The 16,012-nt window shown below is 36.2% G+C and overlaps 2 protein-coding genes across 2 annotated transcripts in view; one reads left to right on the forward strand and one right to left on the reverse strand.

Annotated features, from left to right (window-relative positions):
- Nucleotides 1-16,012, reverse strand: part of LOC145313276 (uncharacterized) — a 40,520-nt gene that overhangs the window by 19,864 nt on the left and 4,644 nt on the right. The window lies entirely within an intron of this gene.
- Nucleotides 13,543-15,419, forward strand: LOC145313274 (uncharacterized). The gene is made up of 2 exons (XM_080152596.1): nt 13,543-13,893; nt 14,146-15,419. The coding sequence occupies exons 1-2, from the start codon at nt 13,783-13,785 to the stop codon at nt 15,250-15,252; spliced, it is 1,218 nt and encodes a 405-aa protein (XP_080008722.1). The 5' UTR covers nt 13,543-13,782; the 3' UTR covers nt 15,253-15,419.

Below are 16,012 nucleotides of genomic sequence, written 5' to 3' on the forward strand. Positions count from 1 at the left end.
GATACGAAGGAAGTGGCGTATGTCGATGGTTTAGGGGCACGCGATTATGAAGATGATCTTGTAGCGGAAGTTGAGGCATGGAATAGTGCTATTATAGATGACATTTTATGGTATTAATGTTTTGTATGTATTATGACCACTAAAACCTTATTCCATTTTCTAATTGTTACGCGGCATTGTTTTGATTTATGCGCATTGTAAATAAACAACAACAAAACAAAATTAATGATAAAGAGTGAACGAAGCAACTCTAATATTGTGATAGTTTATTTTGATGGTTTATTTTGAATTATGAAAAGATAACATTTTGTTTATGACCGTATATGAAATTATGAGATTATGTTATAATAGAAATCAAAATAATTAATTTAGCTTTTGATTATGTTTTGTTGAAATTAGAAAAATTTATTTTTGTTTCAGACTGTTGTGGAGTCTAACAGAGATAAGAATAATAAAGAAGTGAAAATGGAATAACGAAATAGGAATACAATTTTGTAAAATTGCTATTGAAAGAATATTAATTTGAATTTAAAATTGAATTAAATTTGATAAAAATGTGAAATTAGATATTTGAAAAGTATTAAATTTTGATGAAAATGTGGAAAATTGTTTTAAAAGTTGAGTCAGTTATTGTGGTTTTAAGTATTTAATTTTAAAACAATTATATTGCGATTTAGTAATGTTGATTCAGCAAAATTTTTTATGAAGCTTAGAATTTCATGAAGCAAAATTGTTATAAGGCATTAGATATAATCGTGGAGTAGTCTCTCTCTATGAAGGAAGGGAGGGGTTGGTAGAGATTTTGCGCTGTCTCTCAGAGATGGTATGCGCAAAAATGGTGGAGCTGTCTCTCTTGTTTGAGGAGAAAGGGGGAGTGAATATATTTGCAAAGAAGTTTGCACTATCTCTCAGAGCTGGTATGCACAAAATGGGGTGGTGTAGAGAGGTAGCTGCAATGATTAACAGGCGTGGGGCGTTCCATGCGCAGAAAGTTGAGCTGCGCACAGAAGTTGAGCTGCGCAAGAAGGTGCTCTCAGGTATGGAGATATATAGTTAGTTGAGTTTCGACTTTCAAAAATTTCATACATCAAAGTAGTGTGCAGAAGATCAGTTATTAATCTGATAATAATAGTATTATTAGGTAATATTTTATTGAATTACAAAAGAATTGAATTTATGGTATTTAGAAAGATTAATTTAGTTGCTTGGTGATTGATAATATTTGATTCATGTTATATTTCTTAATACAATCTCTTTTATTAAATGTGTTGCAAGTTTATTTGTTCAGTGAAAACATTTAAATATGGCATCTAGAATAATTGTATTTTATTTTAGATTGGCCGAGAAGAGTATTTGTGGTGGTTGAGAAATACTGTTATCATTATTTATTTGATGGTGAGTTGTTAAGATTTTATTTTATGCTGTTAATATTTGATTACTATTATATATATTGCTGTTCGAAAATCAGTCTTGTAAACAATTAGTTATATATATATTAATACCGATATTAATTCTTATTTAAAGTGATTTATCTATTAATTGGCATCTAAAATGTTTGTAATATTTTAGATTGGCCGGAGAGAAGTTTTGTTGATTGTGGATTAAGATATATTTTGGACGTTTCTGTTGGTGGAGGAAATTTTGTCAGTGAGTGATTTATTTTATTCCGTTATTCTGTTATTTGTTGCAAACAGATAGATAGTTATTTGATAGAAAATTGGATAGTTACAACCTCATAACTGCTGGTGTTGGTTAGATAGCTGTTTTCTAAGTTTCATGAAGATTCTGAGATGGCGGCTGGAGCGGCTGAAGTCTACGTTCCAACGAAGATTGGTGGCATGGAAATCCTGGCCTTAGTTGACAGCGGCAATGCACGAGGCTGCCTGATATCTCAAGTGTTGGCTAGAAAACTTGATTGTACAATTGAAGAGACGGATTCGAAAGCAACAGGCGTGCAGGGTTCCAGCATCAAGATTGATGGTGTTGTTCGGAATGTTGAATTTCAGATTGGAGGCCACAGTTTTCAAGAAGATTGCTTTGTGATTTCTGGCATGACTGTACCTATGAATCTAGGCAGTCATTGGCTTAACAAAAATCACGTGAAGACGATATTTGCCAAAGATGGTAACAGGATTGAGATGCATGGAATCAGTGTGAATTTGGTAGCTAAACGAAAGATTGTAGTGAAGAATTTGGTTCATACGGTTCTGGAGAAACTGGAGAAGGCAAGAACTAAGAAACCTGAGATTAATGTAGCTGAGTTACAAGACCAAAAATGGATTTGTTCATTGAAAAACCGAATAGAAATTCCAGCATTAAGTACAGTTGTGGTAGAAGTTTCAACTAAGGGAAATATGCCTGAAGGACAGTTGTGTTATATAGCTCCTAGACAAGGTTACTGTAGCCGGAATAACTTGTTGATAAATGAAGGAATTACGGAGGTGGGAAAAAACGGTAAAATTATGACTAAAATTACGAATTTTGAAACTGTTAAGAAATCTGTTCCTGCTGGTACTCTGGTTGGAAATTTGTTTTTAGCGGAGAAGATAGCGATGTTGCAAGAGAATAGAGTTAAAGAAGATGTGTCAACAACATTAAAGAAGATTCGTTTTATTAAAGATAAATTGAAGTTGGATAAAGTTCCGTTTTTAAAAGATAACGTCTCTTTGAAAGGTAGAATAGTTGGTTTGTTTTTAAAGAATTTTAAGGCGTTATCGATTGACCCTACGGATATTGGATCTTGTACTTTGGAGGAGTATGACATTCAGTTAGTTCCTGGAGCTCAACCTTTCAAAAATAGAATGATTAGACTTAATCCTCATCATGCAGAGAAACTAAAAGAACAGATTGATTTATGGTTGGAGACAGATGTGATAGAAGAATGTAATTCACCGTTTAATTCTGGAATCTTTGCTGTTAAGAAGAAAGTGGGAAACACTAACGAGGTGAAAGTCAGGTTTGTCCTGGACTATCGCTCGTTAAATGAGATAACTGAGAAGATATGTTATCCTTTGCCTAACATTGGTGAGCTATTTGACAAACTTGGAGGAAAGAAGATTTTTACGTCTATTGACCTTACTTCGGCGTATAATTCAATGCATTTGAAGGAATCTGTCAGGAAATATACAGCATTTTGTTCTAATGGACGGCAGTATTGCTTCAAGAGGCTACCGTTCGGATTGACCAATGCTCCAAGTGCGTTTGTAAAATTGATGGATAGAGTAATGGATTTGAGTCCTGAATTAAGAGCATTTTGTCTAGTTTATTTGGACGATGTTCTTGTGTATAGCATGAATGTGGAGGAACATCTGGAGCATCTGAATACACTACTACGAACATTCTGTGAAGCAGGCCTCAAGATTAATCTTGGAAAATGTACATTGTTTGCAGAGGAAGTGAAATTTCTGGGTCATATTATAAATTAAGAAGGCATATTCATGGACAAAGCATATATTGAAAAAATTAAGAATTGGCCAGTACCTGAAACAGGTAAAGATATTCAAAGATTTACTGGTTTCATAAATTATTATGGTTCATATTTCAAGAATTTTTCTGATATTACGGCACCATTGAACAAATTCAGAAACAGTAGTAAAATAGAATGGGATGAAAAAAGTATGGAAGCTTTTACAAAGACTAGAGAATTGTTCTGTGAAGAAATAAGCAAATCATTTCCAGATTGGAGGATGGAGGCTGAACCATTTGTGTTGGATACAGATTGGTCATCTACAGCTATGTCTGCAGTGTTAAGTCAAAAACAGAATGGTCAAGAGAAAATGATATCGTGTTGGTCACGTGTTTGTTCAACTCATGAAGCCAATTATGCAGCGCATAAAGGAGAATTATGTGCATTAGTAAATGCTGTTGAAAGATTTGAATGTTATTTGAGACACAAGAAATTTATCGTGAGAACTGATTCAGCTGCACTGAAACACCTATCTACTTGGAGACAAAACGGATATTTTGTTGGCCTCACCATAAGGTGGATAAATTTTTTATCCACCTTCAGTTATGAGGTTGTACATAGGCAGGGCAAGATGCATACTAATGTTGATATATACGTACTGCATTAGAGGATAGTAAAGATAGGATATCTAAATTATCGACGGACGAACAAGGAGAGTTAATATTGGATACTGTATATCAATTAGAAGATCCTAAATTATGTCTTATTGCAGGAATTGGAGCAGAGACGACCAGTCAAATAGCGTCAAGATTGAAGGCGAGAGAATTCAGTCGTAGTCTGGAGAAGGATCCTGTTCTAGTTGAGGTGAGGAAATTTATTGTAAATAATGTCAAACCCACGTCCAGAGAATTGTCTCAAATGCCTTATCGTGGTAAACAAATATTAAGGTTTTTCGAACATTTGAGTTTTAAAGATGGTTTAATTATTTTGACTTCACCTATGCGGCTCCAGAAGGAATTTCAATTTATAGAACGGGTAGTGGTACCTATTGGAATGTACAATAAAGTTTTTTTGTTGGCTCAAGCAGATGTTACAGCGGGACATAGGGGTTATCTGGAGACTTTGAGCAGGATTAACAGACACTTCATTTTTCCCTATGTGTCTAAATATGTAGCGGCGGCAGTTGCAAATTGTGTCATTTGTTTGAATAGGCGTAAAAAACCGAAACATAATCATAATATAGAATTTTCACCTTTGGCTGGGGAGGCTATGGCAGAGTTGGCCATAGATGCGATAGGTCCTTTGAATGAGTGTGAATATAATGGAGTCATTTGTAAGCATATTTTAATAGTGGTTGACAGTTGTACTAGATATGTGTGGTTGTTTGCTATTGAAGATGTTAAAGCTGAAACAATTATTGAATGTTTGAAGTTTAATTTATTTTCTGTTTGGGGATTGTGCGAGAGAATCAGGACTGACAATGCACAAAGTTTTAAATCGAAAGTTTTTAGGGAAGTTTGTTTAAGGTTGGGAATTGAACAAATTTTTATCCCTCCCAGATCAGCTAATTCTAATTTTAGTGAAAGATACAACCAATCGGTGTATTCGTTTCTTAAGACTGATTTACGTTTTCAAGATGGAGATTGGGCTCATAAACTTAAAGCTACACAATTTTGTATGAACACTTCTTTTAATCGGAGGTTAGGATGTTCCCCGTTTTTCAAGTTTTTCCTACGAAACCCTAAACTTCCGCTTGCCGCATTTGATCCTTTAACACGCACGAAAATTAAACATATGAATTTTTCAGAGTTATTGGATTGTCTTGACAGAAATTGGAGAACTGGACAAGAGAGGACTGAGAAGTATTTACAGGTAGAAAATACAGAAAGGATAGGTCGGCCGATAGCTATAAATTCCTATTGTTATATTTATTATGACGTCACAACGATTGGTGTAGCTCGTAAACTCTGTTCGTTATGGGTGGGTCCGTGTCTAGTGACAAAAGTAATTTCTGACAGTTTGTTTGAGGTTCAACCCCTAGAAAAGTGTAAATTGAAAGACAAAGGAGTAAGAATTGTGCCAAGGGATAAAATATATGTTATTGAGAGTACTCTAGACTTGACTCCAGATGAAAAGATTGACTTAGTGATTACAGATGAGTTCTTCTCTGTGGACAATGACTTGAAAATAAACTATGACTTTCCCAATACTTTAAGAAATTTATCTTGTTCAGGCGTTACTGAAGAGGAGAATAGTTGTGGCGCTAGTCCAGAGGTGGTTGGAAGGCGGAAGGATGGACAGGTAACACCAGATTTTTTGGAGAAATCTTTTTTGGGTGTTGGGTTGTCACAGCAAAGGTCAAATGTATCTAAGGATAATGAAAATTTAGATGATTTAGTTGAGGATCTTAGTGATACTTTGGAAAGTACTCATATTTCTGAAAGTGTAGATACGAATGATATGACTGACAAAACTAAGTTAGACTCTACATATTCTACTATTAGTAAAGATAGTGTTTTTCATGGAGATTATGCGACTGATAATAGTTTAATAGACAATAGTTTGGGTGTAGAGGATATTAACATGGAATCTGCTAGAGAATTAGAGTCTCGAATGAGTGTTTTAGAGGACACTTTTCCAAAACTTCAGAGTAAAATTGTAAACTTGGAACAAAGAAGGGGAAGTGTTAAACGAGGTAGGGATGTTGAGGAGGATGAATTAGATAGATCGTTAGATAATGCAAAATCGCAAAAAATGTCTGAAACTATTCCTGTGAAAGGTCGTCCTAAAGGTTCTACAAATGAAGTACAATTACAAAAATTGGATGAGGATAGACAAAATAGAGATAAAGATAGATTAGAACGTTATTCTGTAGCAGATGTAGTAACTAGGAACCTCGCAAAATTGATTAAAAAATAATATTTGTAATAATTTGTATAATATTTGCAGGAGAAGAGATTACCATGATAACCGTCGGGAGCGTGACGACAAGCGAGGAGGCGGCGGTGGTGACAGACATGACCGGAATAGACGAGATGGAGATCGTGGTATGCGAAAGAGGTCACCTGACGCCTGTAGTTCAAAAAGTGGACGTTCTGGACCAATACCTGTGAAGAAATCCAAGGATGATAGAGGAGTCAGGTACTTGGATATTTTGTTATTTGTTGTTGTGATGCAGACCTATTGTTTTATTATTGTTGGTGGTATGTATACGTCACAGGATCCACGGTTAGCGGCTTATGATTGTTCTCAAATAAGTGCTGTTGAACTTAGATCAGCTGCTTGTTTGCATGATAGAATGGAACCGGTCAGATCTGTGGAATTACTGGGGTTAGCAGAAACTGATTTTATACTGTCTGAGGCTATTAGTTGTGAGGTTAGGCTAAAGTTGGAGCGCTGGTTTTGCGGCACTGCGAGTCATGTGCACGTATTAGACGTGCCACATGAAAAACAGGTAGAGTTGAGTATGGATGAATGTAGAAGGGTTTTCCATTCTGGCAAGTATCAGCATGATGGTATTAGTTTTAAAGTGAACATAGATTTGCCAACTGTTCACAGCTTTACGGTTAATGGAACATTGTCACCTTTCTGGGATGTTGGTGGTGAAAACATTCAATGCAAGACACTGGGAGTATACGCGCACAACATGTGGTTCAACTTAGGTTTTGCTATTGGGACTTTGCATATTTTAGTAAAAAATACTCCAGTTTTGATCAAGGGAAATGTTGTTATGGATTATGATAAAAAGACGATTGTGGCGAACTTTGAAGAAAATCATTTGTGGGCAACATCAACTTCACCTTATTTTCCGTATGTAGTACGAAAACCGGCCAGTAATTTTAAGGTAGTTTTTCAAGATACATTCAATTTAACTACGTGGAATGATCAACTTTTTGTTTCAAACTCGGAAAGGAATATTTTAGTTAAAGTTATGGGAACAGAGAAACTTACTTTGCAGCATCTGGATTTTAAAATTTTTGTAACAGAATTGGAGGGTATCAAGTTTTTAGAGGAACCGAAGGCGGCTGTTAGAAGTTATTTTGGGGATTTGTTAAAACAGGAAGCCAGGTTTGATTTGAATGCTATGTTTTTAGCTAGTAGAGAAAGGAATGAGAGGATGATGGAATTTTTTAGTATTTCTAGATGTGCTCAAACAGAAGTTAGATCAAATGTACAGTTGCATCATGGGTTCAGAATTATATACCTGGGAGAGATTGCTAAGTATGAAAAATGTACAGCGGTTGAAATTCCAGTAAAGTTAGGTGTGGATTATGGATGTGCAGTAGGACATTTGTTGGTGGAATATAAAGGTAAGACAGTTGGGATACAAGAATATAGTAGAATGATTGTTACAGTAGAGGACATAAAACTGTTGAATTGCTCGCAAAGTCCGGTATTTTTGAAGTTGACAGCTAATTTGTTCCTTGGGAATCAGGGGCAGGGACTCGAAATTCTTCACATTGCCAATGAGAAATCTGAACATGTGGGACAAAAAATTTTTCTGAATGATGAAATGGTGTTTATTGCTGATTTTAATAAGACTATTAGATATCAGGGCTTAGAGGATTTTGAGGATTTTAATGGACAAGCTTCTAAGTTGGATTTTGTTGATCATAAGTTGTCATTTTTCGAACAGGTTACAGGTTCTTGGTTTGGTTTAGAACATTTGTTTAAAGATATACTACCATTGTTTGCTAAGTTTGTATTGATTGTTTTAATGTTGTTGTTAGGTATAATTCCCATGTTAGTAGTTTTGTATTGTTGTTGCTCATGGTGTTATAAAAAAAGATTTACCGAGGAAGAATTTAATGCTAGATTTTAAATTCTTATGCTGAAATTTAATTATATTGTATTTTTGCAGGTTGGTTACGGCGGCAACAATGAATCAAAAGTTATTGAGCAACGAAGAAAATGGTCGCCAAAAACAATCTGCGAATGAAGGAAATCAAGTCAAACCTGGTCTACCGGTGTCTGCGTTGGTCAGCAACTCTGCATCTCGGCTGGTGTTGGTAATGTCGCGCGTCGAGCTGCCGACGTTGAGTGTGGGCAGATCGACGAGGAATGTGTTTTTGAACAGTGAGGACATGCCACTTGCAGATTTAGCTCGTCTTATTGATAATGAACCAAGGTTTAAATTGAACTTAATAAACATGCTTTCGTTGCAGTTAGAGATGGGGAGATGTATCAACTCAATAGACTGGGCTTTGGACAGGATCCCTATCTTTACCAGCCAGAACTCAAGACACTTAAACCTGATAGCGGCTGGTGAGCATTCTAAAGCTATAAACAGAAAGTTGTACTGGAACGAGACAAACCATTTGAATAAATTGAGTGCAACTATGTTTCTCTCCAAGCTTGTTTGTGAAATGTTACCAAGTTTGGTGTTGCTTGCCAAGATTGAATACCTGGATGGAGATGAGAGAAAAAGTTGCCAAACGTTGGGAGAATTGTTACCCATAATCAAGCATATGGGGGAGCTAGATGACTGGCATCAACTTTCCAAAATTGACGTCATACCTGCAGATGGTTGAATGAGTCTTCAGACGGTGCTGAGAACGGTGGGTAATAGCATTGATGCGCGGTTGAAGACGCAGGTTGTATCAGCTATCCGGCTCCTGGCACATTGGAAAGACGTTGTGAATAAAGTTTCCTTTATTCTGAAACAGATGCCATCCACAACTTTGTTCGAGTTACAAAAAGATTGGCTTGAAGGAAAGTCTGAACAGGATTTGAGTGCTAAAGTGTTTATTGACGCTATTCATGTGAATGAATACATGAACTTATCGGTTTTCATTCCCCGCCTCTTTAACGTGAATTCGGTGAGCTTAATTACCAGTGGAGAGATGCCAGCTGAGATACGTTATGTTAGATTGGATGGACAAAGAGAAATAATTGAAAATCTTGTGAGTGCTACATATACAGGTAGTTTGGTGAACGATAAAGTAGACGCAAGAGTTTTGACCTGGGAAATGCAGATGCGCTGCAAACGTCTCCGTCCGACTCTAGCCAAGCAGACATTGTTATGTGACCCAGATACTACTTTAGAGAATGTAGTAAAGGAACTTAGATTGGAGTTGGATGGAAAAGTTCATACAAGTTTGTTGACAACCAATCTCGAGTGGAAGTTTAATCCTGAACACAAAGTAAATGAGTGGTTTGAGGGTGATTTCAAGTTGGTTACTCGGTTTGGGGGTCCTGTTTGTGTTCAGCAGGATCAGCCTTTGGATCAGAACATTCCTGTTTGTCTGGACCTTGAATTGTCAGGCCAGCAATGGCGTGTTGATGAACAAGCGATGGAGGAAATGAGGATGGAGCACACGCCTGGAATATTGATGATGCTTGATAAATTCGGGGAGGAAGTTAGTCGTAAGCATCAAAAGATTTTGGATAATCAGGAGGAGGTTGATAGCGTTGCAACCTCGATTTCAGTTGCGGTTAATAGCGGATTTGAAAGATGTTTACATATGCTTGGTGATACTGAGGCAAGGATGCCTCAAGACGGCTTGTGTGATGAGACCGCAAAACTTGGAGTGAATGATGATGAAGCTATCATGCCTATGGACATTGAAGAATCTGGCAAGAAAGGAAGAGCAGCTGGAAAAAGAAAGTAATAATTATAGTTTACTGTGTATTAATTCATATTTTATTTTATTTTTATGTATTAAGTATTTGTTGAGGCAGTAGTAGTCTTGAAAAGGTTCAATATTAATGCTTTTATAACAATGCATCTCTAATGCCATGTCTTTAAATCTGATGGTTATATGTTAATCAGTGTTTTATATATCATGCATTTATAATAACTATGTTAATCAATGCATTTCAATGTTTGTATGTTAATCAATGCATTATATGTTAATCAATGCATTTTAAATGATTATATGTTAATCAATGTTTTTTTAAAAAAAAAAATATTAAAAAGAGAAAAAAAAAACACATAAAGAAAAAAAGAACATATAAAAAAAACACAAAAGAGTTCTAAGGAACCAAAATAACAAAAAAAAAATGATATTAAGTGTTTAAAGATCTGGAAATAAAATAAAAAAAAATAAATAAAAAGAAATATGGCAGGTGTCATACCAGATCAATTATTATCTATTTAATAAGCATTCAATGCTACTTATAATATATATGATAATTAACATGTAATAAACATATTGTTATATTCAATCTGTAATGTTACAGTTTCGAAATCTATGTTCATGTTAAAGCCAGGGAGAAATGTGATGTATAGTCCCTTTCTTCCTGACTTGAGAGCATTATATGTATTTTGTATATTAGCTTTTAGTTCTTGTGTCAACCGTTACGGAGCAAGACTTTGCTCTGCAACTCGGCACGAACCTAAAAGTGAATACTTGCTATTACATTTAATATTATTATTGTATGTTTAACTTGTCTTGAATTAATACACTTTATTAGAATATTTAGCTGTTTGTTCTTGCTATTACTATACGTCATAAACATAAAAAAACATTTATTCAGTGACAGATTACGCCCCGTCTTACGAAGCAGTACACACCAAGCTACTGCTTAGTACCAGGTGTACTTTACAATTTTTCATAATATTTATAAAATTTAAATTGCATGACTAACACTAGATGTTATGTGTGGCACTGATTAGGCTTCCCTAAAAGTAGGAATATGCGTATCCGAGATGTTTGCATATATTTGTTACAAATTTCTTAAATAAAGAATTCTGTTTAAGGACATGCTGACATATTTAGGACTTGATCATAGAGATGCTTCGCTTGTAATATTGTACCTTATTGTAATAGGAATCAGTACTCCAAAATCAGATCAATCAGATGATTAAAACACATAAAAAATTGTTGTAAAAAAATTATGTAGCGCAGATTCTCTTAAATTGTGGTCTGTCCATACGTCCGACTAGACGTTTGCATATGCAATTTATTTCTATTAATGTAGCACATTATAATCAAAATCAGTTATTTAGATTATCAAAATATACTTTAGTGTGTTTCTTAATGTGTATTTACTATTTAGTTCATAAACAAGCAGATCTCTAGTATAGATGTATTAACAGACAACTACCTACCTTCCTATTTCAAAGACCTCTTTCGTCTGCTTCTAAATAATCTGTTACTTGGCTGTTATAATATAAACGACACCATTGGTTGATTTTCAATGATCTATTTGAAAGGTTGCACAAGGCGGTTGCGATGGGGAGATACAGTTATTTAACCCTTTCTCCCTCTAGTGTTTTACTCTAAACATAAACATAAGACTGATTGAAAGAGTTTGCTTTCAAAACAAATAAATTTATGTTTTATGGAAATAATTTATAATACTTTATCTTCATCAATATTTGAAAACTTTATTAAAAGTAAAAAACATGGCGAATCTATTTATACATTACTAGCGGTTACGCCCCTAGAGTCCTCTAGGGGCGATTTCTCTTGGGAAAGTGGTGGTACCCTCCCCCCAAATTAATTATAAACCTTCCCAGGACCCATAAACGTCCAAGGGGGGGGGGGTATAGTAGGGATTACCCCTCCCCCCCTTAAAAAATGTTTACCCCCCCCCCAAAAAAAAAGCTTGGACGCCCCATGCCAGGACCCATGAGAAGCTTCCCTATAACGAAGAACCCAGTCGGTTCAGCAGTTAACGAGATCCTTCGGTACAGACAGACAGACAAACAGATAGACATCTTGTTGTTACTTTATTATAAGGATTTTAAGCTTAAAAGAAAAATTAGTCTCAGGAAAGGGGGGGACATTGGACTGTAAATTACACTGGTACCCAAAGTTTTATAAAGAAAAGCTTAGGGTATTATTTTGATTGGTTGGTTCAAATTATATGTCAAACTGTTCACCCAATAATTTTGACCTACAGAAGGGTTAATTTTGTTTGTCATCATTGGGGATGTAAGTTAATCCATATTTGCTGTTATCCTTTTCATCCATTAAGCTTAGTATGGTCATTTGCTGCTAAGGAAATAAAGAGTATACTGCACAAATCAAACTTGATCCAAAACTTTTAGCTGGGAAATTCCTTATCCTTAAATAATATGTGGTAATACCAAACAAGAATGACAACATCCATAAGTAATGAAGCATAAAAAAGGAAGGATAGTCAAATGGTCAAGTGAATTATAAAGCAGATTTTCAGCAGTCATTAAAAAGAACGGTATGATAAATAATAGAAAATCAAGAACAAGAATTTTTTTTTTTTTTAAAAACGTAGTCGTTATTAATCGCAGCTGGACTAACAGATGGACAAACGGACGGACAGACAAAGAGAATTATAGAGTAGCACTGGTAAACATATAAGTAATGTGTGTCATACAACACAATCTCAAACTTTTAACCAGGGCTCGGCAGCTGGGCGTCGTATTTAAACCCTTTTGGATGCTTTAATTTATTGTGTTTGACATACATGGGTCAGGTTTAGACTCCAATCTGATTTTTAAAATTGTAAAAGGTTGATTTCTCTGAGGCTTACAGGCGGCTGACGCGCAGCTGCCGAGCCCTGCTTTCAACACACACAAGGAGGAAATCTAATACAATACTTATCAGAGCTACATGGATGGAGAGGTCAGTGTAACATATAGACTAACAGACAGACAGACAAAGTTAAATATCGAGTAGCTCTGGTAAAAATATATATAATGTGTGTCATACATCACAATCTCAAACTTTCAACACAGAACAGGAACTATAATTGTAAAAGGTTGATTTTTCCTGAGGCTTACAAGCGACTGTACACGTGACTGCTGATCCATCGTAAATTTAAAAAACAAAACAAGGGCGACAACATTCATAATCGAACAGCTAAATATAGAATCATCTTTTGATATAAACGTTTCTGGAAAATAATAGTCATTAGAAATATGAACAAATTCACCCTTAAATTGGTTTAAAAATGCTTAAAATCAAATATACTTAAATGTGGTCTTATTTTTAGTTGGATTCATTTTACAGAAACTACCCTAACAGCTACTTTTCTTTTGCCTAAAAATTGTGATTTTAAAAAATCAAGCAAAGTGTAAAATGAAAATTATGATTTAACTGGACATCAAGTTAGTTATTACAAATTTTGAAAGCTTATTTAGTTATCCTTAATCGTTATGAAAAATTTCCAAACAAGGTTTAAAATCAATTCTATGTGCTAATTCAAGAGTTCGAGTTGAGATGTCAATGTGTAAGGTGGTCTAATTAATTTAGAAAGGGTGTTGTACAAACTCATACACACACACCCCCTGCTACCCCTTGACATTATCGAACACCCCCCCTTTGGTCTCCCCCTTCCCTCTTTCTTGATTGTGACTCAAGTTAAAGTGTCGCTCTCTCATTGGTCAGACAGTTAGAAATTTCTGGATTTCTGTGACATCACTTTCTTTAGCGAATCTTCATTGGACAATGGCGGCAAACACAAATACTGGAAATAACATAAATCTTCGCAGTACAAAACGAAACGCCGAACAAAATGTTGCCCCGCACAGTGAAAAATATGTGGAAGATTCGCTAAAGGTAAAATTTGATAATATAAAAACACTAATAAGCAGACAAAAAGACGAACTCGACGCTGCTTTTAGTAGTGCAATTGAGAGCTGCAGGAACGAACTTTCTGGAAAAATAAGTGAAACAAATTCAAGGATTGATAATGTCGAATCCGATTTAAAACTTGCAAATAATACAATCTTAGAATTGAAGCAAAAAATCGCATCACTAGAAAGCCGTGAAAAGGATCATCTTGCCCTTACTCAATCCAACATTTTTCAGGCCTGCAGAAATGAACAGCGTTTGAGAAGTTGGTCAATCAAGATCTCCAATTTCCAATTGATGTCAACTGATGAATTTCCTTCAGTGGAGATGATATGGCAAGAGTTGATTCTTCCTAGCTTGAAGCAAGCCCTAGCTCGTGGCCAACTCAAGTGGGTTCCTGAGCATAGAGATGGAGTTATTGAACATGGGCATGAGGGTGGTAGCCGCTACGATGGCCCTCGGCAGTTCTACATCCGTTTTCACAGCAGATCCCAAATGTATGGCTTTTTTAACAATATGAAGCCCATTGTTAAATCTATCGAGGAGAGAAATGCGTTAATTATGGACCCAGCTAACAAGCCTACAGCAAACAAGGTAGCCAGATACTTCCCAGGCAAAAAAATCAAAGTTATTTCATCAATAACTAACATGCATGCGGACCTGTGGGGTTACCTGTACACATATGATGAAGTTGAACACGTCAAGACCGTTGGTAACTTTCTTGGAGTCAAACTGAGGGGCTCTAACAATTATCAAAGAGTTACAAATCCATTCGGTCTTTCACTAGCTCAAATGCTTGAACCAATGCCAACTGTTACCTCAGTGTTATCCAGAGTTTGCAGCCCAGTGCCCCCTCTTGTTTCATACTCTATGGAAAAAAAATCTGGACCCTTCACTGTTGGTAGGAATAGTGCCCACATAGGCGCTGCCCCTGTCATTCCTGCTGCGCCCGTAACTGTTGCTGCTGCGCCCGTATCTGCTGCTGCTGCGCCCCTACCTGCTGTTGCTGCGCCCCTACCTGCTGTTGCTGCGCCCCTACCTGCTGTTGCTGCGCCCCTATCTGCAGCTGTGACGCCCCTACCCGTTGTTGCTGCGTCCGTACCTGCTGCTGCCGCGCCCATTCCTGCTGTTGCTGCGCCCCTATCTGTTGTTGCTGCGCCCCTACCTACTGTTGCTGCGCCCCTACCTGCTGTTGCTGCGCCCCTACCTGCAGCTGTGGCGCCCCTACCTGTTGTTGCTGCACCCATACCTGCTGCCGCGCCCCTTCTTGTAGCTGCGCCTGCACCTGCGAGTGTTCCTACTGCCTTTGTTGGAGATTCTGGGGTTGTCATGCCCCAGCCGTGAATGCTGCGGCGGTTTTTTTAACTGGCCGCGGCAAACTCCTGGCCTAGATGTTTTCTTTTGGCGCTCTCTTTCTGCGGCTTCAATTTAAGTATTTTATCTATTTCTAAAAAATAATTTAAATAAAGATTTTAACTGATACTTTGTAAAAATATATTTATACTTTGATATTTATTGCATTTATTTATTGTTGTTTTTTTTCCGTGTTACACATGTATTGGAAATGAGTTTTTTAAGAATTTTTGGAGCATAATACTAACTACTTACTGTTTTTGTGTTCAAATTTTAAATAACTATTTCTTGGGGGATTTGTGTGTAGTGTTTGTGCTATTATTCCCTTACTAATTATTATGATCATTTTATTAGAGCATCTGGCAGTGTGTACGCTGATTGTTGAGCCTATCTGCCCCTGCGGGGTTCTTGGTGGTCGCCTCCCTCCCACTGACTTCTTAATTATGGTATGTTCGCTAGGTTAGATTCTGAACTGGATAGACTGAACAGCAACTTAAATTTCAATTTCAATTCTCCTATGTATGCTAATTTTAGCTCTGACCTTTTTGATGATTTAAATATTGAGTGTAAATTTTACTCTGAAGAATCTTTTATAAATCTTTTATGCACCCTCCCTAAAGATTATCTAGCTATGTGCAGTCTCAATTGTCAATCATTAAATAGTAAACACGTTGACATTAATAATTTTCTTACGCATTTGGAAATGAAAAATAAAAATATGCATTTTTTAGGTATTCAAGAAGTTTGGCAA

This window comes from Acartia tonsa, chromosome 3 (assembly GCF_053477335.1).
Source record: "Acartia tonsa isolate MP-2025a chromosome 3, ASM5347733v1, whole genome shotgun sequence".
NCBI lineage: Eukaryota > Metazoa > Arthropoda > Copepoda > Calanoida > Acartiidae > Acartia > Acartia tonsa.

Excerpts from the sequence above, each read along its gene's own strand:
- LOC145313274 (XM_080152596.1), top strand. The coding sequence starts at position 13,783 with ATGGCGGCAAACACAAATACTGGAAATAACATAAATCTTCGCAGTACA. Across the intron at positions 13,894-14,145 it reads ATGTGGAAGATTCGCTAAAG|GCCTGCAGAAATGAACAGCG; the intron begins GTAAAATTTGAT and ends AACATTTTTCAG.